The 19,728-nt window shown below is 59.8% G+C and overlaps 1 protein-coding gene across 1 annotated transcript in view; it reads left to right on the top strand.

Moving 5' to 3' along the window:
• The window catches only part of NFIX (nuclear factor I X), a 69,365-nt gene that overhangs the window by 30,533 nt on the left and 19,104 nt on the right, over positions 1-19,728 (top strand). The window contains 5 exon segments of the mRNA XM_047700943.1: positions 16,044-16,066; positions 16,068-16,107; positions 16,458-16,532; positions 16,882-17,002; positions 18,081-18,217. Coding sequence (XP_047556899.1) covers positions 16,044-16,066; positions 16,068-16,107; positions 16,458-16,532; positions 16,882-17,002; positions 18,081-18,217 — 396 coding nt within the window.

The following is a 19,728-nucleotide window of genomic DNA, read 5'->3' as shown; positions in this document are numbered from 1 at the left end:
CCTCCCCGGCCATGGCTTTGGGCCAGCACCTTTCTCCTGCACGCGGCCCCACTGTGGTGACCCCATGATTGCCCCTCTGACTTGTACACGTGTGGCTCCCTGTGCGTGTGAGTGGTCTGTGGGGAGGCCTGTGGGGTGCGGTTTCGCAGAAGGGGAGTGAGGGCTGAGAACCAACGGGCAGGCAGGCCTGGGGTCCTAATGAGAAAATTGCTTCCAGCCAGGGAGCCGGGCTCTGCGGCTGAAATTGCATCCAGGCCGAGCCAACTCTGCGGCCGCGGCCCCGCCCTTCGGAAGGAGGCGGGGGAGCCGCCCGGGGCAGGGGGAGGAGCGGGGCTTGCACACGACTCACCCACCCCCCACCCCCTCCAACACCTTGGAGAGAGTCTTCTGCCTTTGTGTGGCCGGGTGGGGGTGGGGGTGGGGGGACTCCAGTGAGCTCCAGGGCTAGGTTTGGCTCCGGACCCTGCTGCCTGATCCTTGGGAGGCAGAGGTGGGAGAGGGGACTGGGAGATTCTCCTCTCCCTTCTGCTCAGTTCCGCTGAATCTGTGGGGCCCCCACCGCCTGCAGGGGTTCTCAGAGAGGTGGACCCATTTACAGGCTTACTGAGCAAGGGTGTGAGGGGCACTATGTTTCCACAGAGGTCCTGTGTGCAAGTTTGCCCACCTGGACTAATTTGAAATCCAGCCTCTCCTGAAGACCGGCCCCTCTTGCCTGCTTCTCCGCTCAGGAGGAGCCCAGTGCCTGCACCCCAGGCTAGGGGACCCGGTCGGTGAAAGGCCAGCTTAGCTTGCTTCTGTTACTCACTCTGGCCTTTCAGCAGAACCACCTACAGGAATAGCAGAAACCAAGGCCACGAAGCCAGCCGCGCTTCTGAGGAAAGCTGGGGCCTACTGTTCTGCTGCCAGTTGGCTCAGTGAGCTCCAGCCCCACGGATTAACCAGCCTCGGGCGTGCCCTTGCCCTGCCCCACCTTCTGGTTACCTATGGGAAAGACACATCCCACTCCTGGGAAAATACTTTCTCACCTGGGGCTGTGGTCTCTGCTGCCACTTTGCTTGGAGGCTCTGGATCCCCTGTTTCCTAGATTCTGGTGGTTAGGGAGGAAGATTGTTGCGGAGGGAGGGAGCAGAGAGAGAATGGGCCACATCCAGGTGCTTAGCTGCCCTTGCCACCTGAGGTGAACCTGACGGTGGGGTTGCTCCCCAGAGAGGCCACCGGTCATCCTGGACCTTCCTGTTCCCCCAACCCCTTGGGTGGGGCCTCACCCGGCTCTGGCAAGTTGTAAAGACTGTGCAGAGCAGGGAGTGAGCAGGAGTGCTTGGAGGGAGGGAAGAAGGCAGGAGGAAGGAAACAACCCCATTGTCATCCCCCAAATTACTGGCTGGGATGGCAGGGGAGGAGGCGGAAAGCCGACATTGTTTACTTAATTAAAAGTAAACAACAATTTGCCGCTGCCAGCCTCCCATTAGCTGTGTGCCGAGCCCTACGAGCTAAAGCCCCCGCCAAGCCTGGCTCCTTTCACCACACCCCCAGCCTGGGCTCCCCCAGGGCCCTGCGCCCTTCCCTGGTTCTGCCTTTCTCAGGCTGAGCAGAGGAAGCGAGCTAAAACCAGTAGTGTCTCAGCATCCTTGGGGTGGGATAAGAGTGTCAGGAAACTGTCATTCGGCAGGTGAGAGGCCCCTTCGAGCTAAGGCTGTGATGCTGGGTTGTGGTCCCGCAGGACAGTGCAGGGAGCACCACCTGGCCAGGTTAGCTAGGTGTCTGGCTCACTGGGGGAGGCGTTCTCCCCCTTCCCTCCCCACCTGGGTCCCCAAGTCTATACTACCTGGAGGCCTGGGCCTCTCTGCCCCACCTCCCCTTTTTTCCTTTTTCCCTTTTAGCAGCTTATAAACATCCTTCTCCCATCTTTTTGGCTCTGCTCCCAGAAGGGGGCTGTTCAAGGCTCCAGGAGGGCTTAGGGAGAGAGGCAAGCACCCTGGGCCTGTGGGGAGAAGGGCTGCTAGAACTGAGTCCCCCCACTCCTGCCAGGACAGCCACAGGTGACCCCAGGAACAGGGGAGGGGAGTTGGTCTGGGTTAGGCCTGACCTAGGGCTCAGCTAGGGTAGGGTGGTGATTTGATTTCTGTTGGCCTCCAGGGGCTAAGCAAGGTACCTTGCCTGCGGCCTTCCTCCCCACCCCACCCTCACCCCGCCTTGTAGAGCTCAGGCTGCAGATCTGGCCCAGGGCATGACTTTGGCTCCCGACTTTAGCCATGACAGCTTTCCCTTTCCCTGTTGGAGGCGGGGGCTAAGTCATTTTCCAGCACCTTGCTGCTGATAAAAAACCCTTGCTGAGCCTGAGTCGCTCTGGCCAGATGTGTAAGTGGGGGAGAATATCTCAGAAAAAAAGAGCCAAACCTGAGACACTTGGGAAGCCAAGCGACTGGGATTTAAGCCTAAAGGGGGCGAGGTGAGGCAAGGCACCGGTAGTAAATACACAGTCAGTCTCGAGCCTCAGTTTGTATCTTGTGCCCCAGAGTGGTGGGTCCCACCAGGCTGATTCTTCCCCCAGGGGACATTTGGCAATGGTGGAGACATTTTTAGTTCTCACAGCTGAGGGGGCGTGATGCTACTGGCATCTAGTGGGTGGAGGCCAGAGATGCTTAGTGCTGCAGTGCAGTGCACACAGGCCGGCCCCATCACAGAGCGGTCCATGGGGCAGGGGCTGAGAACCCCAGTCTGGAGTTCGGCCCTCCAAGAAGATTTAGACACATACCCACTCTCTCCAGGAGCCATCCTGGCCCACCTCTATCCTCCCCGCAACATTTGCATCCTTTCATCTTCCTCTTCTCCCATCAGGATTCACACATCCACATGCGTGCACACATGCTCGCGGCTCCCGGGATTCACACGCATCAGGGTTTTCACATGCACTCGCACACACAGAAAAATCTGGGAAGTCTGTCCCGCGCTTAATTGAATTAAAGGACTGGGGTTTGGCAGGACATTGTGTATCTGAGCTGCAGTTTCTTGCCGCCGTTTCAGCCCTGGACAGGATGGTTCAGGCTCCTTGCGAGTCCAGCTGCTGCTGCTCCTCTCCCCTCCCTCCTTCCCCCACTTTCCAAGCCAGAGGCCTGGGAAGGGCCAGGCCAGCGACACACTGCTCCTCCTCCCTACTCTCACGGCTTTGCTTTGTGGTACTGCGGGTAGGAGGCTGGGGCCTCCTGAAAGATAGGTATCCCCCACATTGGAGGCCAGAGGACTGTCTGGAGCAGACTGGGCCAGGCCAGTCCCTTATTCCGTTTTCTGCTGCCCATGCATGGGTTGGGAGGTCGAGGGTGCTGCTGATTGGAAAAGGGTTGCACTTCTTGGCTGAGTGTGAAGCCCTCCAGCTCTGCCTGAGAGGCTGGAGGGCTCCGGGGAGCCTGCACCCCTGTCCTAATGGGCAGAGGACACACAGTGCTTGGGGGCCTGCCATCCCTCAGGTCCCTTCCCCAACCTGAGCCAGGGATGGGGTGTGCTGCGGGGCAAAGGGGACGCTTCTCAGCATCTCTTCCCTCCCACTGCCGCCAGGCTCCCTCTGCAGCCTCTGCTTCGGCAGGCTCTGGAGGTGGGCCTCCTCTCAGTCCCCCTTTACAACCGCATTCTAGCCCCTGCTTGGGGAACAGAAGGAGCTCAGGCCCTGCTTCTCATCTGAGGGTGATCCCAGCGCCAGAGCCCAGCCCTCACTTTGAGGAAGCTCCACAAGAGCCACCTCTAGCCCAGAGACCGGGGCTGTTAGAAAGGTCCTGTGTCTAAAATGGGTACAGGAGATGCCCAGGGCCTCACTGTGGGCGGGAGGGGCGTGGTCAGCCAGCTTGTGCCTCCTGGGGTGCCATCTTCTAGCATGTGCCACCCTCTCTGGCCATGACTTTGTGGGGGACTGCTGCATGCAGAGTCTGCCCCCTACAACCCTGCAGCTTAAGAGCCGCCTGGGCAGATCGCTGGTGGCTGGGAGTGGCCGCGTCCAGAAGGCCCATCGGAGGACCCAGCCCAATGGTGTCCCACATGTGTGATCCCTGGTGTTTGGACAAGGCCTGGGGTAGGGAGCAGTGCTTCCTCCCCGCCCCCCCCCGCCCCCCCCCCCCCCCACTGCTGGGCTACTCCGCTGGCTGGCAGGAGGAGTGGGAGAAGGATTGGGGGGCCAGAGAAGCCGCCAGACCCAGTCCGGAGCCCTGAGAAGCGATCTGCACGGCCAGGGTCAGGGGGGGTGGGGGAGCAGGCCTCACCTCGGCTAACCTCCCTGCCGAACAAAAGGGCCTTTCTCCACACCCGCCTGGGGAGGGTGTGCCTGCCCGACGGCTGCCGCCACTGCAGAGAGCGCTGTTGTTTTCTTCTTCTTCTTGACTTCTCTCCATTTCTCTCCCTCTCCTTGGTTCCTGATCTCTGACTTTAGTCTCCATTTTTAACTTTTTGAGAGGGGCGGCGGAAGGAAATCTTTCTCTTGAAGCGTTTATCAAGTGCAGGGGCAGGTCTGTGCTGCCAAAAGGTGGGGGCGTCGTGGGAGTGTTGGGAACAGCCCTGGGGTCACGCGGCAGCAGACTCACCCACACCCAGGGCAGCCCCGCTGCCTGGGGGAGGCAAGGTAGGGACCGCGAGCCGCGGTGGCATCGCGCAGGGTGGGCCCGAGCTCACTGGTTTACCCCCACAGCCATGCACCTGGCAGCTCACCCCCCCCCCGCCCCAGCCCTCCCCGCTCCTCGCTCGCCCATTCCCCGGCCCCCTTCCATCCGGCCCCCGCACCGCAAGCTGTTCCTAATCAATGAGAACGGGAAGCTCGGCCCTCACATCACATCACGGATGTGCTTGGCAGCGGTAACGGCAGCAACGGGAGTCGCCGCCTCGGGCAGCACAGCCCGGGGTTTCGAGCGCCTGGTCTGGCCGGGGCCTCCTCCTTCCTACTTAGGCCCCGTGCGCGAGCAGAGGGAACCCCGGCCCCTGGAGCCCCCCGCGGGTCGCGCGCAGGTTGGCCGCCCCCGCCCCGGGCCCCGCGGGCTGCCGGCGGAGGGCAGCTAGTGTTAACTAGCTGCGCCACCTAGCTACGGCGTCGGGAGTGCAGCGCGCCGGTCCGTGCGGGGCGCGGCCCCTGTGCCCTGCTGCCCCCGCGGCTCGGCTTGGGGGAAAGCCCCTTTTGGCCCTTCAGGGCATTGTCACTGGGGTATTTGGCATCTGCCAACCTGGAGGGTCGGTATCGTTTGGTCTCTTCAGCAGCTTAGACGGTCCCAGCCCCGAGTCTGGGTAGCTGCCCCCTACCAGGTGGCCCGCCATGGTACTGTGTGCTGGTCCAAGCTTCTGGAAGACGACCCTCAGCTGCTATTCAGGATCCCAGCAAAGCTGAAATATAGGGTCCCGGAAGCCAGCCTCCTTGCCCCATCTATGCCTTCCTTATGTGTGCTTGGCGCTTTAGAGCGTATAAAGCTACCCTCTGCTCTTCTCTAGAAATTCCTGCCCACAGCTCACTTGCGCTGAGTGAGGCTCAGGGAGGGAGAGGAGGCCTGGGAGACACACTGGGTGCCTGAAAACAGCAGTTCTAGGATTGGGATCCCAGGCTCCTTCTGACACCCAGAGCCACTCTCATGCCCTCAGGAGGCCACCTGCCTACCCGGTTACTCAACCCAGCCTGGCTTTCCATGTTGTAAGTTGGAGATTTGATGTCAGAGGCCCAAATTCTTCAGGTCTTGTCTGGGTAGCTCTGGACAGTGGCTGCCATAAGGTCTTGTGGGTAGGGGAGGGCAGGGAGCAGAGCAAGCTTGCAAGAGTGCTCCCCTTCCCTGCCCTCCACACCGAGACTCTGCGTCCTTCCCTGGTCAGTCCAGCCGTCCGGTTGTGGGGCTCCATGTGACCAGTCCTGCAGCGCGGGCCCAGCTGGGCTTTGCAGAATTAGTGGTACTGAGGTTTCCACATCAATTCCTTGGGTGTGAGTGTTGAGGATGGACCTGCAGGAAAAATGTTCTCTTCTTTAGAAGGGAAGGTGCTAGCCACGTGGTGCTTCTGTCCCCTGGGTGGTCAGAAGTTGGAAGAAGGATCTAGAAGGATCTATTTAGAGTTTCGTTATTCTTACCAATTTTACTTCCAAGTGTAGTGGATACACAAGTGTGGTAGATACACTAGTGAACAAAATGCTGGCAGGCCTTGACCCCAGGGGACTGATGCTTTGGTGGGGTGCTCCCAGCTGGGAACCCCTGGTCTGGGAGGCCTGGTGGCCAAGTCCTTGGGGCTCTTTTATTTTAAGATTTTTATTTATTTATTTGACAGAGAGAGACACAGCAAGAGAGGGAACACAAGCAGGGGGAGTGGGAGAGAAGTCGGCTTCCTGCCAAGGAGGGAGCCCAATGTGGGGCTCGATCCCAGGATCATGACCTGAGCCCACAGCAGACGCTTAATGACTGAGCCACTCAGGCGCCCCCTTTGGGGCTCTTGGGCCTTCCAGAACCAGAGTCTCCCCGTCCCCCAGCCCTGGTCCAGCCAGAGGCTCCGAGTGTAGATGGGATTTAAAGGAAAGGCTGCTTGGCTTCCAACCTCCAGGCAGAAGTTCTCCACTTAGACCTTTGATTATGGCTTGTGTTTGTGTTTGCTGCTCTTCCATGAGCCAAAGTATGTGTCTCCCCAGAAGGCCTCCCTGGTAGAGGAGGCTCCTTTAGAGGGACCAGCCTGGGTGTCAGGTGCTGCCCCTTAGGGAGCTGAGGAAACCAGAGCACCTGAGGATGGGAGCCAGGTGGCCTTGGCCTGCTCTGGCCTAGGTGGGTTCTCTTTCCCCAGACCCTTTGGGTTCTCCTAAGGAAAGGGTCAGTGGGAGGCAGGACGGGGGTAGGACTCTGCTCATGGCCAGAAAGAGAGAGGTAACCTGGAACGCAAGGAGCCCAGGGAGCCGTGATGTTCTCCCATCCCCACCATCTTCTGGCCAGCCTGACCCTCTCCCTGTTAGCAAGGAGGCTCCGTGTGTAGGAGCCTTCCCCCGCCCAGGGCTGGGAGTGATTCTACTCTCTGAGGGGACTCACCTCTCCCACCTTCTTAAAAGGCTTTTTTTTTTTTTTTTTTAAGATTTTATTTATTTATTTGACAGAGATCACAAGTAGCAGAGAGCCAGGCAGAGAGAGAGAGGGGAAGCAGGCTCCCCTCTGAGCAGAGAGCCCGAGGTGGGGCTTGATCCCAGGATCCTGAGATCATGACCTGAGCCGAAGGCAGAGGCTTAACCCACTGAGCCACCCAGGCGCCCCATCCTCTCCCACCTTCTTTTCCTGGTCAGTTGTTCCTTTTCTGCCTCTTCTTCTCATCCTTTGACCCCCACCTCCCTTCCCTGAAACATTGCAAAGGTGTGTGGGTAGAGGCTCCTTGGCTTGGGGCCACTGCAGTCCCTTACCCCGCTGAGTCCCCCATCAGGTGCTGGCAGCCGGCTGAGTGTTCTTAGGAATGTTTTCTCCCCTTGTGTTCCTTTTGTTTGTTTGTTTGTTAAGCAGTCACTTTCTCCTTTGTCTTCCTTTCTTTCTCCACTTTCTTCCCTTTCTTCCTCCCTCTTGGAACCTTCTACTTCTCTTCTTCTCTCTTTTGCGGCCCTCTTGCTTTGAACCACTTTACTCTGCTTCTGATGTTCTGTCTTGGTCCCTCCCTCTCTCTTAGTTTTAATTTTGTCTTTTTGTCATTCTCTTGCTCTGGGGTTCACAGATTCCTTCCCTCCTTTTCCCAAACTTCCGCTTGTTCCAGGCATGTCCCTCAGGTGGCCTCCAGAACTTCTGCACCAACCCCCCGCCTTTTCATCCCTGGTTGGCGTTAGTGCCTGGAGGACTCTGTACCTTTTACAAGTAATTAGACCAAGGGCAAGTGTATTTAGGGGATGGGGGGAGGGTGAGGCCTGACCCTGGGAGGTGGGGACACTATTAATAGTCCTCAGAGCAGCTGGAGGTGGGGGTAGTTGTCTGGCCAGACCTGGCTTGGGCAGCTCAAAGGGTCAGAAAGGGCAGTGCTGGAAACAGAAAGTGGGTAGGGGTTGGGGAGCAGCTCTGCGTGCCCCTAGCCTGGATGGGGGTGCCCCCTCCCCAGGGCCCAGTCTTTTCTTGGTAGGGAGGGCATTCTCCACTGTCAGCTTCTATCAGGTGCAGGAGGGGAGAGAAGCTTTAGGAGTGCGGGCACTTTTATGGACCCAACTATTACAGGACTCCCGGCCCAGGCGCTCTTGGAAACGGTGGCTGCAGCTGCTGGCTAGCTGTGGTACCAGCTGGCACTCCCAGGAGAGGCGGCTGGCCACCCCATGGGGCAGCACCCACGCTTCTGGTGTCCTCAGCTCTCTGTATCCTTAGCGCTGGACTAGGAGAGGCAGGGCCCAGCACCCTCAGAGTCCAGGGGCAAAGGCTTTTCTCCCCCTTCCCTGTTGGCCTACCCATCCCCTGACCTTCCCTTTCACTGCCTCTCCCCCACCATTTCCAGTGTGGTGACCATCCTGAGACCACTGACTGACTTCGGAGAGGGACACACCTGTAGAAGGCATCCTGCTCTTTTATGTCCAGAGAAACCTGTCTGCCCCTCTGTGGAGATGGTTATGGGCCAGGCCAGGCCCTGAGGGAGCCCATCAGCTTCCTGGCTGCGTTCTCTGGGGCGAGACACCAAAAACCAGTAATCTAAGGCATTCTTAACGTGCCATAATGCGCCCCTGTGGTGGGGGAGCTGAAGGTTAGCTGTATTCCTTCCCTGAGGCAGCCTTTCAGCTGAGCGAGGAGAAGGAGGAGTTTCAGCTAATGCTGGTCCACGTGGAAGGACGAAGGACGGGTGACACTGACGAGTCGGTCCCCCCGCTAAGCACCTTACACCTGTTTTTCCATTTAGTCCTCGCCTAAGAGCCCTAGATGGCAGGTGGCACCTGCATTTTACAGAGGAGGAAACAGCTCAGAACTTGACCAAGGTCACTGGGCTGGTAGGTTCTGGAGTCTGGATGTGAACCAAGGGAAGCCTCTTTCCGCCGCTGCTGGCTGTCCACCTCCATTCCCCACTGCCTTTGGTGTGCCCCCTTCACCCTCTCTGTGCTGGGGTGAGGCCCACCCTTGGAGTGGACGTGGGGGATAGACAAAGGACATCTCCCTGGGTAGGCCAAGGGCAGGCCTGGGGTGGGGAGCTCCTGCCTCCCTCCAGCTCTCCGCAGGTCCCTCCTTTTGCTTCCTTCAGTAGCAGCCACTTCACTTCTACTCTCTGTCTGCTGGGAGTTCTGCTCTGACAGGGCTTCCTCTCCCTGGGCACCTCTGGAACCCCCCAGATGTAAGGTGTCCCGGGTCTGCTTGTTCACAGAGAGCCTGTAGATCACTGACAGAGGTGCTGGGGGTCAGTGCTAGGTCTCCTGCAAAGGGGCAGACCCAGGAGGAGCCTGAATGTCAATTCACATCTCCCAGGGCTTCACTGCCGGGAATTAACTGCTTAACTGCTGGCCCGGGCTTGGAGAGGCCCCTAACAGGCTGACTGGGCTTTTTTCCCTCATCCACTGGTTGGAGGTTGGGTGTTGGTTGGGTGTTGGGCTCCGCACCATGGTGCAACCATCATTCTCTCCGCCATTTTGGCCACTGTCTTTGGCCAGAGTCTGTCGTATCATGGGGATGAACAACTGGGCCCCTGGTTCCCCCGGGGTTCAGTGACCAGACCCCATCTCTCATTCTTCCTGGGCTGGAGGTAGTGCCAAGGAAGGTTCTCCCATCAGGTGCAGGGTAGAGAACGCTAAGCAGCTCACACCGCGGGAGCACCCTGGAGGCACCAGGGTTATGTGCCTGGGTCTGGCCTTTGGGGCCCATTCTGCTGGTCTCCTGGGCTCCAGAGGAGCCCACTGACTTGCCTTCTCCCTTTCTGTGGTCGCACTGCTGAGCAGGGAGCCCTGTGGCAGACAGATCTGGCCCTGGCTCCCAGAGGACCACAGGCGGTGCTGGTGGAGGCAGTGTGGGTTGAGGTGGGAGAGGTAGTGCCGCCAGGGCCAGGGACTGAGAGTGGAAGGTCCCACCCATGTGTTCCCTGTGACCTGTGCTGTTGGCCTTGCCTTACCCTCCTTCCATGGCCTTCTTGAGCGCAGGCACCACAGACAGCCAGAGCCGGTCTAGATCGTGCAGGGGTGACTGAGTCTCTTCCCTGGCCCTCAGCCTTCCTCCCCTGCACAGGTGACTCAAGGCACAGGCTCAAGCCCTTTCAGATCTGTGGGTGGAAGGGAAACGAGGAAAGGGGATATGGAAGGTAATGGGGGAGTGACACGTGTGCCCATCTTGTTCCTGGCCGCACCCTTGCCCATATGTTCAGGGCTGTGCTTCCTGGTCATGCTCCTGTGTCCTACCCTGTGGGGTTCTAGGTAACCTCGGGATGGCTCTAGGGTCTCTGTGTACACACACAAGCTGGTTGGCTCATGGGGGTGGTCTGCAGAGCGGAAAAAGGGAAGGAAAGATCCTAGAAGCTCCTTATGCCTGGCCTGGCGGAGGCCAGCCCCTCCTCTCTTCGCCCTCTGGCTGCCCTGCACTCTCTAGGACTTCCTCAGTCCCTGAGTCGCCTGTTTGCAGAGATGGGGAGAACCCCTCTGTGACCCGTCTCCCTAGCCCCCCATCCGTCCACCGCTCCCCTCCTCAGGGTGTCTCAGATTCTCAGACTTAGGTTTCAAGAGGCACAATAGTTACATTCTCCAGCTCTGATTGCTGCGGGCCAGGCCTCTGGCTCCCCTTGAGATTGGGTTTCCAGTGCCTGGATGCTCCGGAATCACAGAAGGGGGGGGACAGGTTGGGGAGGGGAGTGCCACCCTGGGGAGGGCCAGGATCGGCTCCTGAATTGCATCAGTCCTTCAGAGGACAGCATCCCTGGAGCAGAGCACACGGCTGCCTTACTTCTCGAATCTCAGCCCCTGGGAGAGCCTGGGGAAGGGCAAGCAAACTGCGAACTCTGGGGGCTGCCCGCTCCAGCCCAGAGGTCAGTGGGGTGGCAGAGCTAGAGGCGGGCTCCTCTGCGGCCCGGTGCTAAGCACCCAGCATGCTGTGCACAGTGAGCCCGCAGCTCCCAGTGCCTCCTCTCATCCAACCCAGGTGGGACGGCAGGAAATTGCTGGTGGCATGTGCACGTGCGTGAGTGTTTGTGCTTGCCTGTGTGTGTGCACGTGTGGGTGTGGTTGAGCTGGGTCTTTCCCTCCTCTTGGCCACCTGAGCGCTTACTCTGTCAGTGATGTGCGTGGAGGCAGCCAGCCAGCAAATTCCATGTGGCCCCTTTCACAGAGGGAGCTCGTTTCGGGTGGGAGCCGAGGCAGAGCGTTCCTGGCGGCAAGCAGGAATTCCTCCTTTACCTAACGGGAGCCGTAAATATCTGCCCGTCTGTCTGTGACTGGAAACACACGTACACATATATAACATGCCATCAGTCGGGGTTCGTGCGCAACACTGGGCCCCTGGTGGCTGCTGCAGCTTCCCCTCCAGGGCTCCCATGAAGAGGCAGAGCCCTTCTGGGGACACGCGCGCGCGCGCACGCACACACACACACATAGAAACAGGCAAGGTTGGGAGAGGAAAGAAAGTTGGAGAAAGGGAACGTGAAGGAGAAGGAAGGACAAAGAGAGGAGTGTGGAGCCGAGAGAAAAATGAGACCAGAAGTGGGATTCCAGAGGAAAAGGTGAAGAGCTCCGAAAAGCAAGGAGGGGGCCTTCGAGGGCAGAGAAGGCAGAGCTGGTGCTCAGAGAAAGGCAGTCCTGGGTGGGGGGGCCTTGTAGCTGTTCCAGGGCTGTGGAGGGACCTAAGGAAGGGGGGCCCACATGCCAGCTGTTGGCTGAGCTTGGCCTGGGTCTGGGTACCGCAGAAGGCCACAGGCCATCGATGCAAGGGGGCTGACTGATGACACGTGTGCAGATGAACAGGGAGTAGCCCCAGACCCAGGAGCCATGCTGAGACAGAGTCCAGATCCATTACCTGCCCCCTGCGTAGTCCCCGCTTCCGGAAGCCTCCACAGTGGCCAGGGCCCTCAGGCACTATGGGCAGGTGGCCTCTGCCTTTGAGGTGTGGATCCCATGAGTAGCGCAGGTCCCACGCAGAGGGCAGTCAGCTGAGCATGCTTCCGTGGGTGGAGAATAAGCTGTGGGCTCTGAGATTCTCTTCAACCCCAAACCTGACCTGGGCTCAGGGACCCTGATGCCGTCTGCACAGGGCATCAAGCCCAGGCATAGGACACAGGCCTGGACTGTTTTCAGGAGGCTATATTCGATGGGCCTCATGCGAGGAAGCTTAAAACCAGAGATGATGCCCTCTGGTCCTCCGGGCCAGGATAGAGGGAAAGGTTGAGTTGTGTCTGGGCCAAAGCGGTGCCCCTGGCGGCTGCTTCCCATCTCCAGTTGCTAGGGTGTGAAGGCACCAGGGGTCTCTGATGAGAGGTGCAGGCAGGGGGCTTAGGGCTGCTTTGCTGACCTTAGGGTGGCCCCAAACCGGGGATGTGTACTTAGGGGCCCCACCGCTCTGGCAGCCAGGCAGAGGAGAGCCGAGGCCAGAGAGGCTCCTAGGGGATGTGGCCCTGGAAGGCTGGGGAATCAGAGTGACAGCCTCGGGGGCGTGGGCCGGGGGAGGGTTTGGGGGGGGAGGATAAAAGATGGAGCTGGGCACCTGTCTGCCTTGTGCTAGCCAACACTGTCCCTGCCCCTCCACTGGCCCACAGGCCACCAGCTGGCCCATTATCCCTGGCGAGAAAGCAGACACTGGAGGGGGGCTCCCACGTGGCAGCAGCTCACTCATGCAAACCCGCCCGGCTGGGACTGCCAGGGTAGAGCCTCTCTGCTCTGGGTCGGAGGCAAGGGGAGAAGGGGGGCAGTGCAGAGAGGAGCCCCCGCTGTGCGGCAGTCAGGTCTCCTCCTGTGCTGTTGGCAGGGGGCAGTGCGTGGGGCCTGTGAACAGGAGATAAAGAGTTCAGGCAGAGGGTTTTTTTCTCACTAACCGTGGATTTGTATGTTTGTTCAGCTGGTGGCTCTGATAAGCCCCATTCTGCCAGATAAAAGCTGAGCAGCCATGAGGCGGGGCGTGGGGAGGGGTGTCATAAAGGGACCTTCCTCCTGTCTGTCCTGAGGCCTGGGGTTATCCCCTCCCCCGGGGAGCCCAAGAGGGAAAGGAGTCAGGATGCTGGGGTGTCAGGCTCCCTGGTGTGCTGCCCTGTGGTGCAGCTTCTGATCCCAGAGGGCTGTCCAGCGCTCCTGGAAAGCCCAAGAAAGCTAGCCTGCTGGCTCCCTGCTCTGGGGGCGGGGGCGGGTGGTCTCCTCACCCACCCTAGGGGCCTGTCCACCAGGGCCCGCGGCTCTTTGGCCCTGCTGCCTGCTCTATGGGCTCCTGTCAGCACCCCCCACCCCCCCTGCCCCGTCTGTCCACTGGGTGGACAAGGGTCTGCCCCATCATGTCCCTTACTGTCCTGTCTGGGCAGGGTTCGTAGTTGAGCCCTTGGGCCTGGGGCTGGCCAGCAGGGGCTTCAGCTGCCTTTGAGCAGACCATAGTGTCCCAGGGCTCCTGCTTTAACCCTCCCTTCCCCTCCTGCTGCGCGCGGGCCGCCGAGGGTGCAGGGGGTGCTGCTAGAGCGGGCCGATGGGGCCCTGGCCGGAGCTGCCCCTGCTGCAGGGCTGGCTGGGTCCAGATTTCCAGCGTTTCTGCCTTTTGTCCTGGAGCTGAGCTGAGCATGCCGGGGGGCCGGCGGGGGTGGCATTGTGGGGAAGCTGGCTGGGCCGCAGCCGTAAGATGGCTGCCAAGGGCTAAGATGGCTGCCAGCAGCGCCTGGAGGCGCGTGGCAGCGGGCCTCGCCCGCGCTGGATCCTCGCTCCCGCTTGCCTCCTTTACATCTAGCTAATAGTAATAACAGCAATAACGTTTCGGGACAGTGTCCTGGTTTTAGAAGGATTTCCTGTCTATCGCGCTCTCCTGGAGCCCCATTTGTCTCTGCCGTAGTCGCTGGCCCACCTCCATCTCTTTGTCGGTTCTCTCTCGCCTTGCTGTCCTTGGGCTGGAGTGCGCATGCGCGCAGCTTTCTGTCTCCACCTGGCCGCGTTCAGGGGGGCCCGGGACCACACCCTTGGGTGGACGCCTCTGGCTCTCCAACTCCACGGACCCGGACCTGGAAGGCTAGTGGGGACTGAGTCGGTCCCAGGATGGGTGGGGTCAGTAGCAGGCACCCCCCCCCCCTCCCCCGGCCGCAGGGGAGCGTATGCCCTTCAGGGGGCTGCAGGCGCTGGGCTGGTGGGTCTGCCCTTCGGAAGCTTTGAGTGGCACACCAGAGTGGCTCCTGGGAGATGAAGCAGGCTCGCGGCACCCCAGTCTAGGGATGTCCTGGAATGGACCACGCACACCCTCAGCCCCCTCACCTGAGTCTTTCTGGACTGGCAGGGGGGTTGAATCAGACCTAGAGAGCCAGAAAGAGGCCAGGAGGAGAGAAAGACAAAATTGATACCCACAAGACCACTGTGGCACAGAGATGGTGCCCTCCTGGGAGCCTGGGAGGAGGTCCTGTAGATTCTCTCCAGAGCGGAGAGTGCCACAAGCAAAGACCCGGCTGGGGTAGGATTCCCCATCCCTAAACACACCAAAGGCGTGAGCACAAGGCGGTTGTGGCAGGATGTGCCCCCAAATTGGAGGGGGTGAGGGGCCCTCATTAACATTTTCCTTATAGCCTTCTGTTTTCTCGATTTATGACGAGTTTTTTTTTTGTTTGTTTGTTTGTGTTTTTTTTTTGGATTTAAAAAAACTGAACAAGGTAAAGAATGGGGCAAGTGGGGACTGAAACTGTCCTGTTGTAGGCAACCTGTCCTTTCCCACTGGTCACATTGAGGCAGGCGGACAAGAACTTGGCCTGAGCCAAGCCTGGGCCTTTGCTCCCAGGGGGATGCTGTTCTTCCTACCAGCCCCCCTCAGCCATCACTCTTCCCTTCCTCCCGAGTGGCCCAGCGGCCACAGGCCACCTTGCTGCAGTCTCTTGGGCCTAGGCCTTGTTCTTCAGGAACTTCCTTGTTGGTCACCCCCCAAGTGTGAGCAGCTTGGCTGTGAGGCCACTGAGGTGGGGGCGCTCTCAGGCCGGCAGGCTGACCGTGGGGTGGTGGGTGAGGCCCAGGAGGCCGGGTCAGAGAGCTGGGCAGAGCCTTGGGCCGATACCAGGGTGCGGTGTTCTGATGGCACCTCCATGTTTTCCCCTTGAGCGGCCGATTCTTTACCAAATGCCTCGCCTTCCTCCTGCCCCCCAACCTGCCCTGGCCCCCCTCTGCCACCCTCTCGCCAGCTGTCGTGCCTGGGCAGGCATTCTGGAGGTCCCCATTGTGCCCCTGGCACACAAAGCTTTGAGGACCTGGGGGGCGGGGGTGGGGGGCTTTCCCAAGCTCCACAAAATATTCACACACACACTCCACCCTGCCCCAGCCCTCTGTGAGCTCCCGCCGCACAATGGGCCCTTGTCTCGGGGCTCCCTCTGAGCAGCTGTGGCACTGGGGCATGAGACAGCCCAGACAGGCTGGCACAGAGCGGGGCGACAGCGTCAGGGCAGACCTCCCCCTCGGGGTGCCAGGCACTGCCTGTGCGCATAAAGGTGAGGTGTAGGAATGCTGTAATTAATGAAGTGAGAGAAGGAAGGGGCTGCTCCCCTGGGAGCTAGAGCGAGTGGAGGATGGGGGACCCTTGGGTTCATCCCAGCTGTGCAAAGAGGTGATTGCTGGCTTCTCTCATGGGTATCGTCCCGCCCTGGTCCTCAGCCGCTGCTACTCTCCCGGGGCCGACTCTGCCGCCAGGCACATGGGGCAGTGTGGGCAGCCCGTGCTGGGTGTCACACTGGGGCGCTACTGGGATCTGGTGTGTGGAGGCCCGGGCTGCGGCCAACCTCCCCGCATTGCCCAGAAACACCCACCACCGAGAAGGAGCTGGCTCCAGTGTCCATAGGACTTCCTTCTTTCTCTCTTCAGGTGTCCCTAGGCTGCTTCCCTCCGAGGAGAGGGTGCTGTGAAGGTGTTTACAGGGCTGGAGGGGCAGCGCTTGGATGGTGTGGGGGGTGCACTTTGATCTTGACCCCTTCTCCCCTTGTGTCTCCTGCAGAATCCGGACAATCAGATAGTTCAAAACCAGCAAGGAGATGCGGACATCAAACCACTGCCCAACGGTCAGTGCCCCCCCCCCCGACCCCGCTCCTGTGGGCCCATGTCTAGCCTCTGTGGCTTGCCCTGCCCTACCTGCCCTCCCTCCCCCTGGCCAAACAGGCATCCCCTCTCCTCCATTCTTCCCCTTTACTCAGCCAATCCTTAGCTGAACTTCAGCTGATGCCCCAAGGGCGGGAGCTCACCTGAAGCCTACTCACCCTTCTGTGTAGACATGAGGGCCAGCCTGGGTCTGGAATGCAAGGCTTGGAGGGGAGGGAGTCAAAGCACGAGTGTGGAGAGCTTCAGGGAAACGGGCAGGCAGCCCCCCACCCAGCCTTGCCTGACTCACTCACTTGTCCTTTCCCCTCTTCAGGGCACTTAAGTTTCCAGGACTGTTTTGTGACTTCCGGGGTCTGGAATGTGACAGAGCTGGTGAGAGTATCACAGAGTAAGTGAGTTCTTTCTTCTAGCCAGGGCTGAGCTCAGCAGACTGGGGGTGTAAGGAGGTGGGACGCGGACTGCGTGTGGCCCCCCCGCTGGAGGGGTCTTGGCCGAGGGGCAGACAGGGTTTCCTGGGATGCTCTGCCCGTTGGTACTGGGCCGGGTGGAGCGGAGGCACCTGGAGAGCCCAGTCTGTAGTCCCCACTGCTTCGGAGGAGAAAAATCACCACCGAGGGCTCTTGCCCAAAGACGCCCCAGCCAGGAGGAGGCTTCTGGGGAGTTGCTTAGGACGATAAAACAAGGGTCCATTGGGCCTTCCACACCTCAAACCTTATCACTTTCTTGCCTTTTCCCAGCTCCTGTTGCGACAGCATCAGGGCCCAACTTCTCACTGGCAGACCTGGAGAGTCCCAGCTACTACAACATAAACCAGGTGACCCTGGGGCGGCGGTCCATCACCTCCCATCCTTCCACCAGGTGAGCCCAGCACCCTGCCCCTCCCGCCTCAGCCCCAGGCCATCTCAGGTGCTGCAGCCAGCTACACCTCCAAGGCCTTGTTGAGGGCGTGGGCTCCAGAGCTCCAGGGCCCGCCACACTACCAACCTCCTGAGCTTCCTGCTTCGTGCTGTCACCAGCCATTTGGTGCCTAAATAAGGCACGGGTCTGCCTGGAGGGCACTCCCAGTGGGGATCTGAGAAGGCCTCTCTCTTGCGGAAGTGACATTTGAGCCCAGACAGGCCTGGGATGGAGGCTCCAAGTAGAGCAGCCCCCATCCCAGCCAAGGGTGGACAGCCAGGTGGGACCCCCACCCCCCAAAGAGGGCTCTAGAAAATGTTTAGACTTAAAACCCACTGAAGGGTTTGAAGCAGGAGATGCGGGGGATATGGGTTCCAGAAAGTGCCCCTTGCAACAGCATGTGTGGGCAGGAATGACGGCCAGTAGAGGTTGGAGTGGAGGGGCACCTCAGCTGGGTGGGGGAGAGGCGTGAGAGGAAGGGATGGAGCTGAGAGGTGTTGGGGGGTGGACACAGTCACCCTTTGTCAGGGCCAGTTGTTCAGGGCAGGAAGGGATCCTGTGCTTTAAAAAAAAAACAAAAACTTGGACTTCTGGTTCATTGTGAGGTTTTTGGCATTCACTTTAATTGTTAGAATATTATGCTGTAATACTATAGTAGCTCCGTAGTAGTACTGTCTTCATTAAAATAACCTAGTATCTTGATGTCTGAGTTTTGTAGCACCCCTTTGGGATTTTTGTGCCTGGCAAGTGCCTCTCAACTCGCCCTGGCCCTGGGGGTTGATGGGAAATAGAAGGCGGGGCCAGGGGAAGCAAGGGAGGAGGCTTTTGCCCCCTCTTTGACCTGAGCAGCTCAGTGGATGAGGGTGTCATGGACTGAGAAGGGGTCTAAGGAGGAGGAGCAGGTGGGCTGGGCCCCGAGGGACTCCCAGGGCCGGTCTGGTCTCGGGGTGGGCACGTAGTGAGTGCCAGGCAACCTCGGCCTCGAGTAGCTGTAGCTCAGTCTTCCCTTGGCCTACCTGATCCCTCTCCTCTTCCCCAGCACCACCAAGCGCCCCAAGTCCATCGATGACAGTGAGATGGAGAGCCCTGTCGATGATGTCTTCTATACTGGTACAGGCCGCTCCCCAGCAGCTGGCAGCAGCCAGTCCAGTGGCTGGCCCAACGATGTGGACGCAGGTCATGGGCGTTGTAGGGCCGGCGCAGCGCAGGGCAGCGGAGCCTCTTCTTCCTGATCAGCTTACCGGTTGAGCCTCCCTCCGGTTCCCCTGCTGTGGTGGCGCTACCTGTTCTTCTTGCCTCCTGACCTTCCAGAGGAGGGCAGGACCAGGCAGAAGGAGGGGGGTGGAGGCGAGGAGTGGCTGTCCCTATATGGGCAGCAGGGCCATGGGTGTGATGGAAGGAGAGCAGAGGCCCAGGCCCCGAGCTCTCGTTGTTTCTTCTCTTGCTGTTTCTCTAGAGAGGTCACCCCAGCTCTGTGGTCCCCTGGTGTGAAGCAGTTTCTCCGTCTGGGCACATGGACATGTGGGGCACATCATTTTCTGAGGTGGGGCCGTCCTGTGCACTGGAGGGCTCTGAGCACCAGCCCTGGCCTCCGGCCACCTGCCAGCAGCAAGTCCCCACCCCTCCCCAAAGTATACTGATCAAAAACGTCCCCGGATGTCGCTGAATATCCTCTGGCGTGGGGGAGAGGCGAATAGAACTACTAGTTTTGAAGGCCCTGGAATCACAGAGAGGAGCAGAGTCTAGGAAAGGATGACCAAATCATTGTCCAATCAAGCGGGAAAGCTAGGGAAGGGCCAAAAGGTCTAAGGGAAGCTGGGTCAGTCCTCCCAGTACCCTCCAGCTGCCCCTTTCTCCGTGAACCCACCCACCTTCACTTCCAGTCTTGACCGGAGGCCTGAGCAGACCCAGAGAACCCGGATGGGAAGGAGGAGAGAGTGCGCATGTGTGCTCCCGCTTGTGTGTGTGCATGCCCGATGCACGCATGAAGAGGCTGGCTGTGGGCTTACTCCGGCAGGGCACACGGCTGGTACAACCTGCGTGTGTCCCTGATGGTGCGAGTCGCAGCGCTGGGGAGCGCAGCCCTGTGTGCAGGGCTTGTACACAGGGCTTGTAGTTCTGGTTGGGCATGGGGACAGGAGCTCTGCTCTGGAAGCAGGAAGAGGAAGGCCTGACTTGCTGTCGCTTTGCCTGGTGTTTTCCAGATGTGCATCTACAGAGATGGGGCAAGCAAATGGGCCAGGCAGGGGCTCGGGGAAAAGCAAGGCCGCGGCGGGGGGGGGGGGGGGGGGGGGCTTCTGCTTTGCTGTGGTCCAAGGGACCCGCTCTCAACTCCCTGGGACGAGCGGAGGAGAGCTCATCTCCAGACTTTGGGCCGGGGGAGTGGACCAAGAGCAAAGCTCACCTTTGTGCAGCAGCTCTCCGGGCAAGTCTCTGGTGCCTCTCACAGGGCTTTGTGTGCAAGCAGGGAGCTGGGTCGACACAGCCCAGATACTTCTCTGGGAGAGAGAGAAGCGGTTGAAAAGGCCTTGAAGACTCTGCAGCCAGGGCCTCAGTTAAGTGACTGTCTCTGGAGGACTCAAGTGCCTTGAGAGCTGCATCTGTACGCTGCCTTCTGGGGCTCAGCTTCCCGGTCCCTCTGCCCTGACCTGGTGCCCAAGGAGCTGTCCCCCTCTGGCTCCCACTCT

Source organism: Lutra lutra, chromosome 1 (genome assembly GCF_902655055.1).
Source record: "Lutra lutra chromosome 1, mLutLut1.2, whole genome shotgun sequence".
Taxonomy (NCBI): domain Eukaryota; kingdom Metazoa; phylum Chordata; class Mammalia; order Carnivora; family Mustelidae; genus Lutra; species Lutra lutra.
Note: the sequence above shows the minus strand (reverse complement) of the source record. Positions and strands in the feature narration are given on the sequence as shown.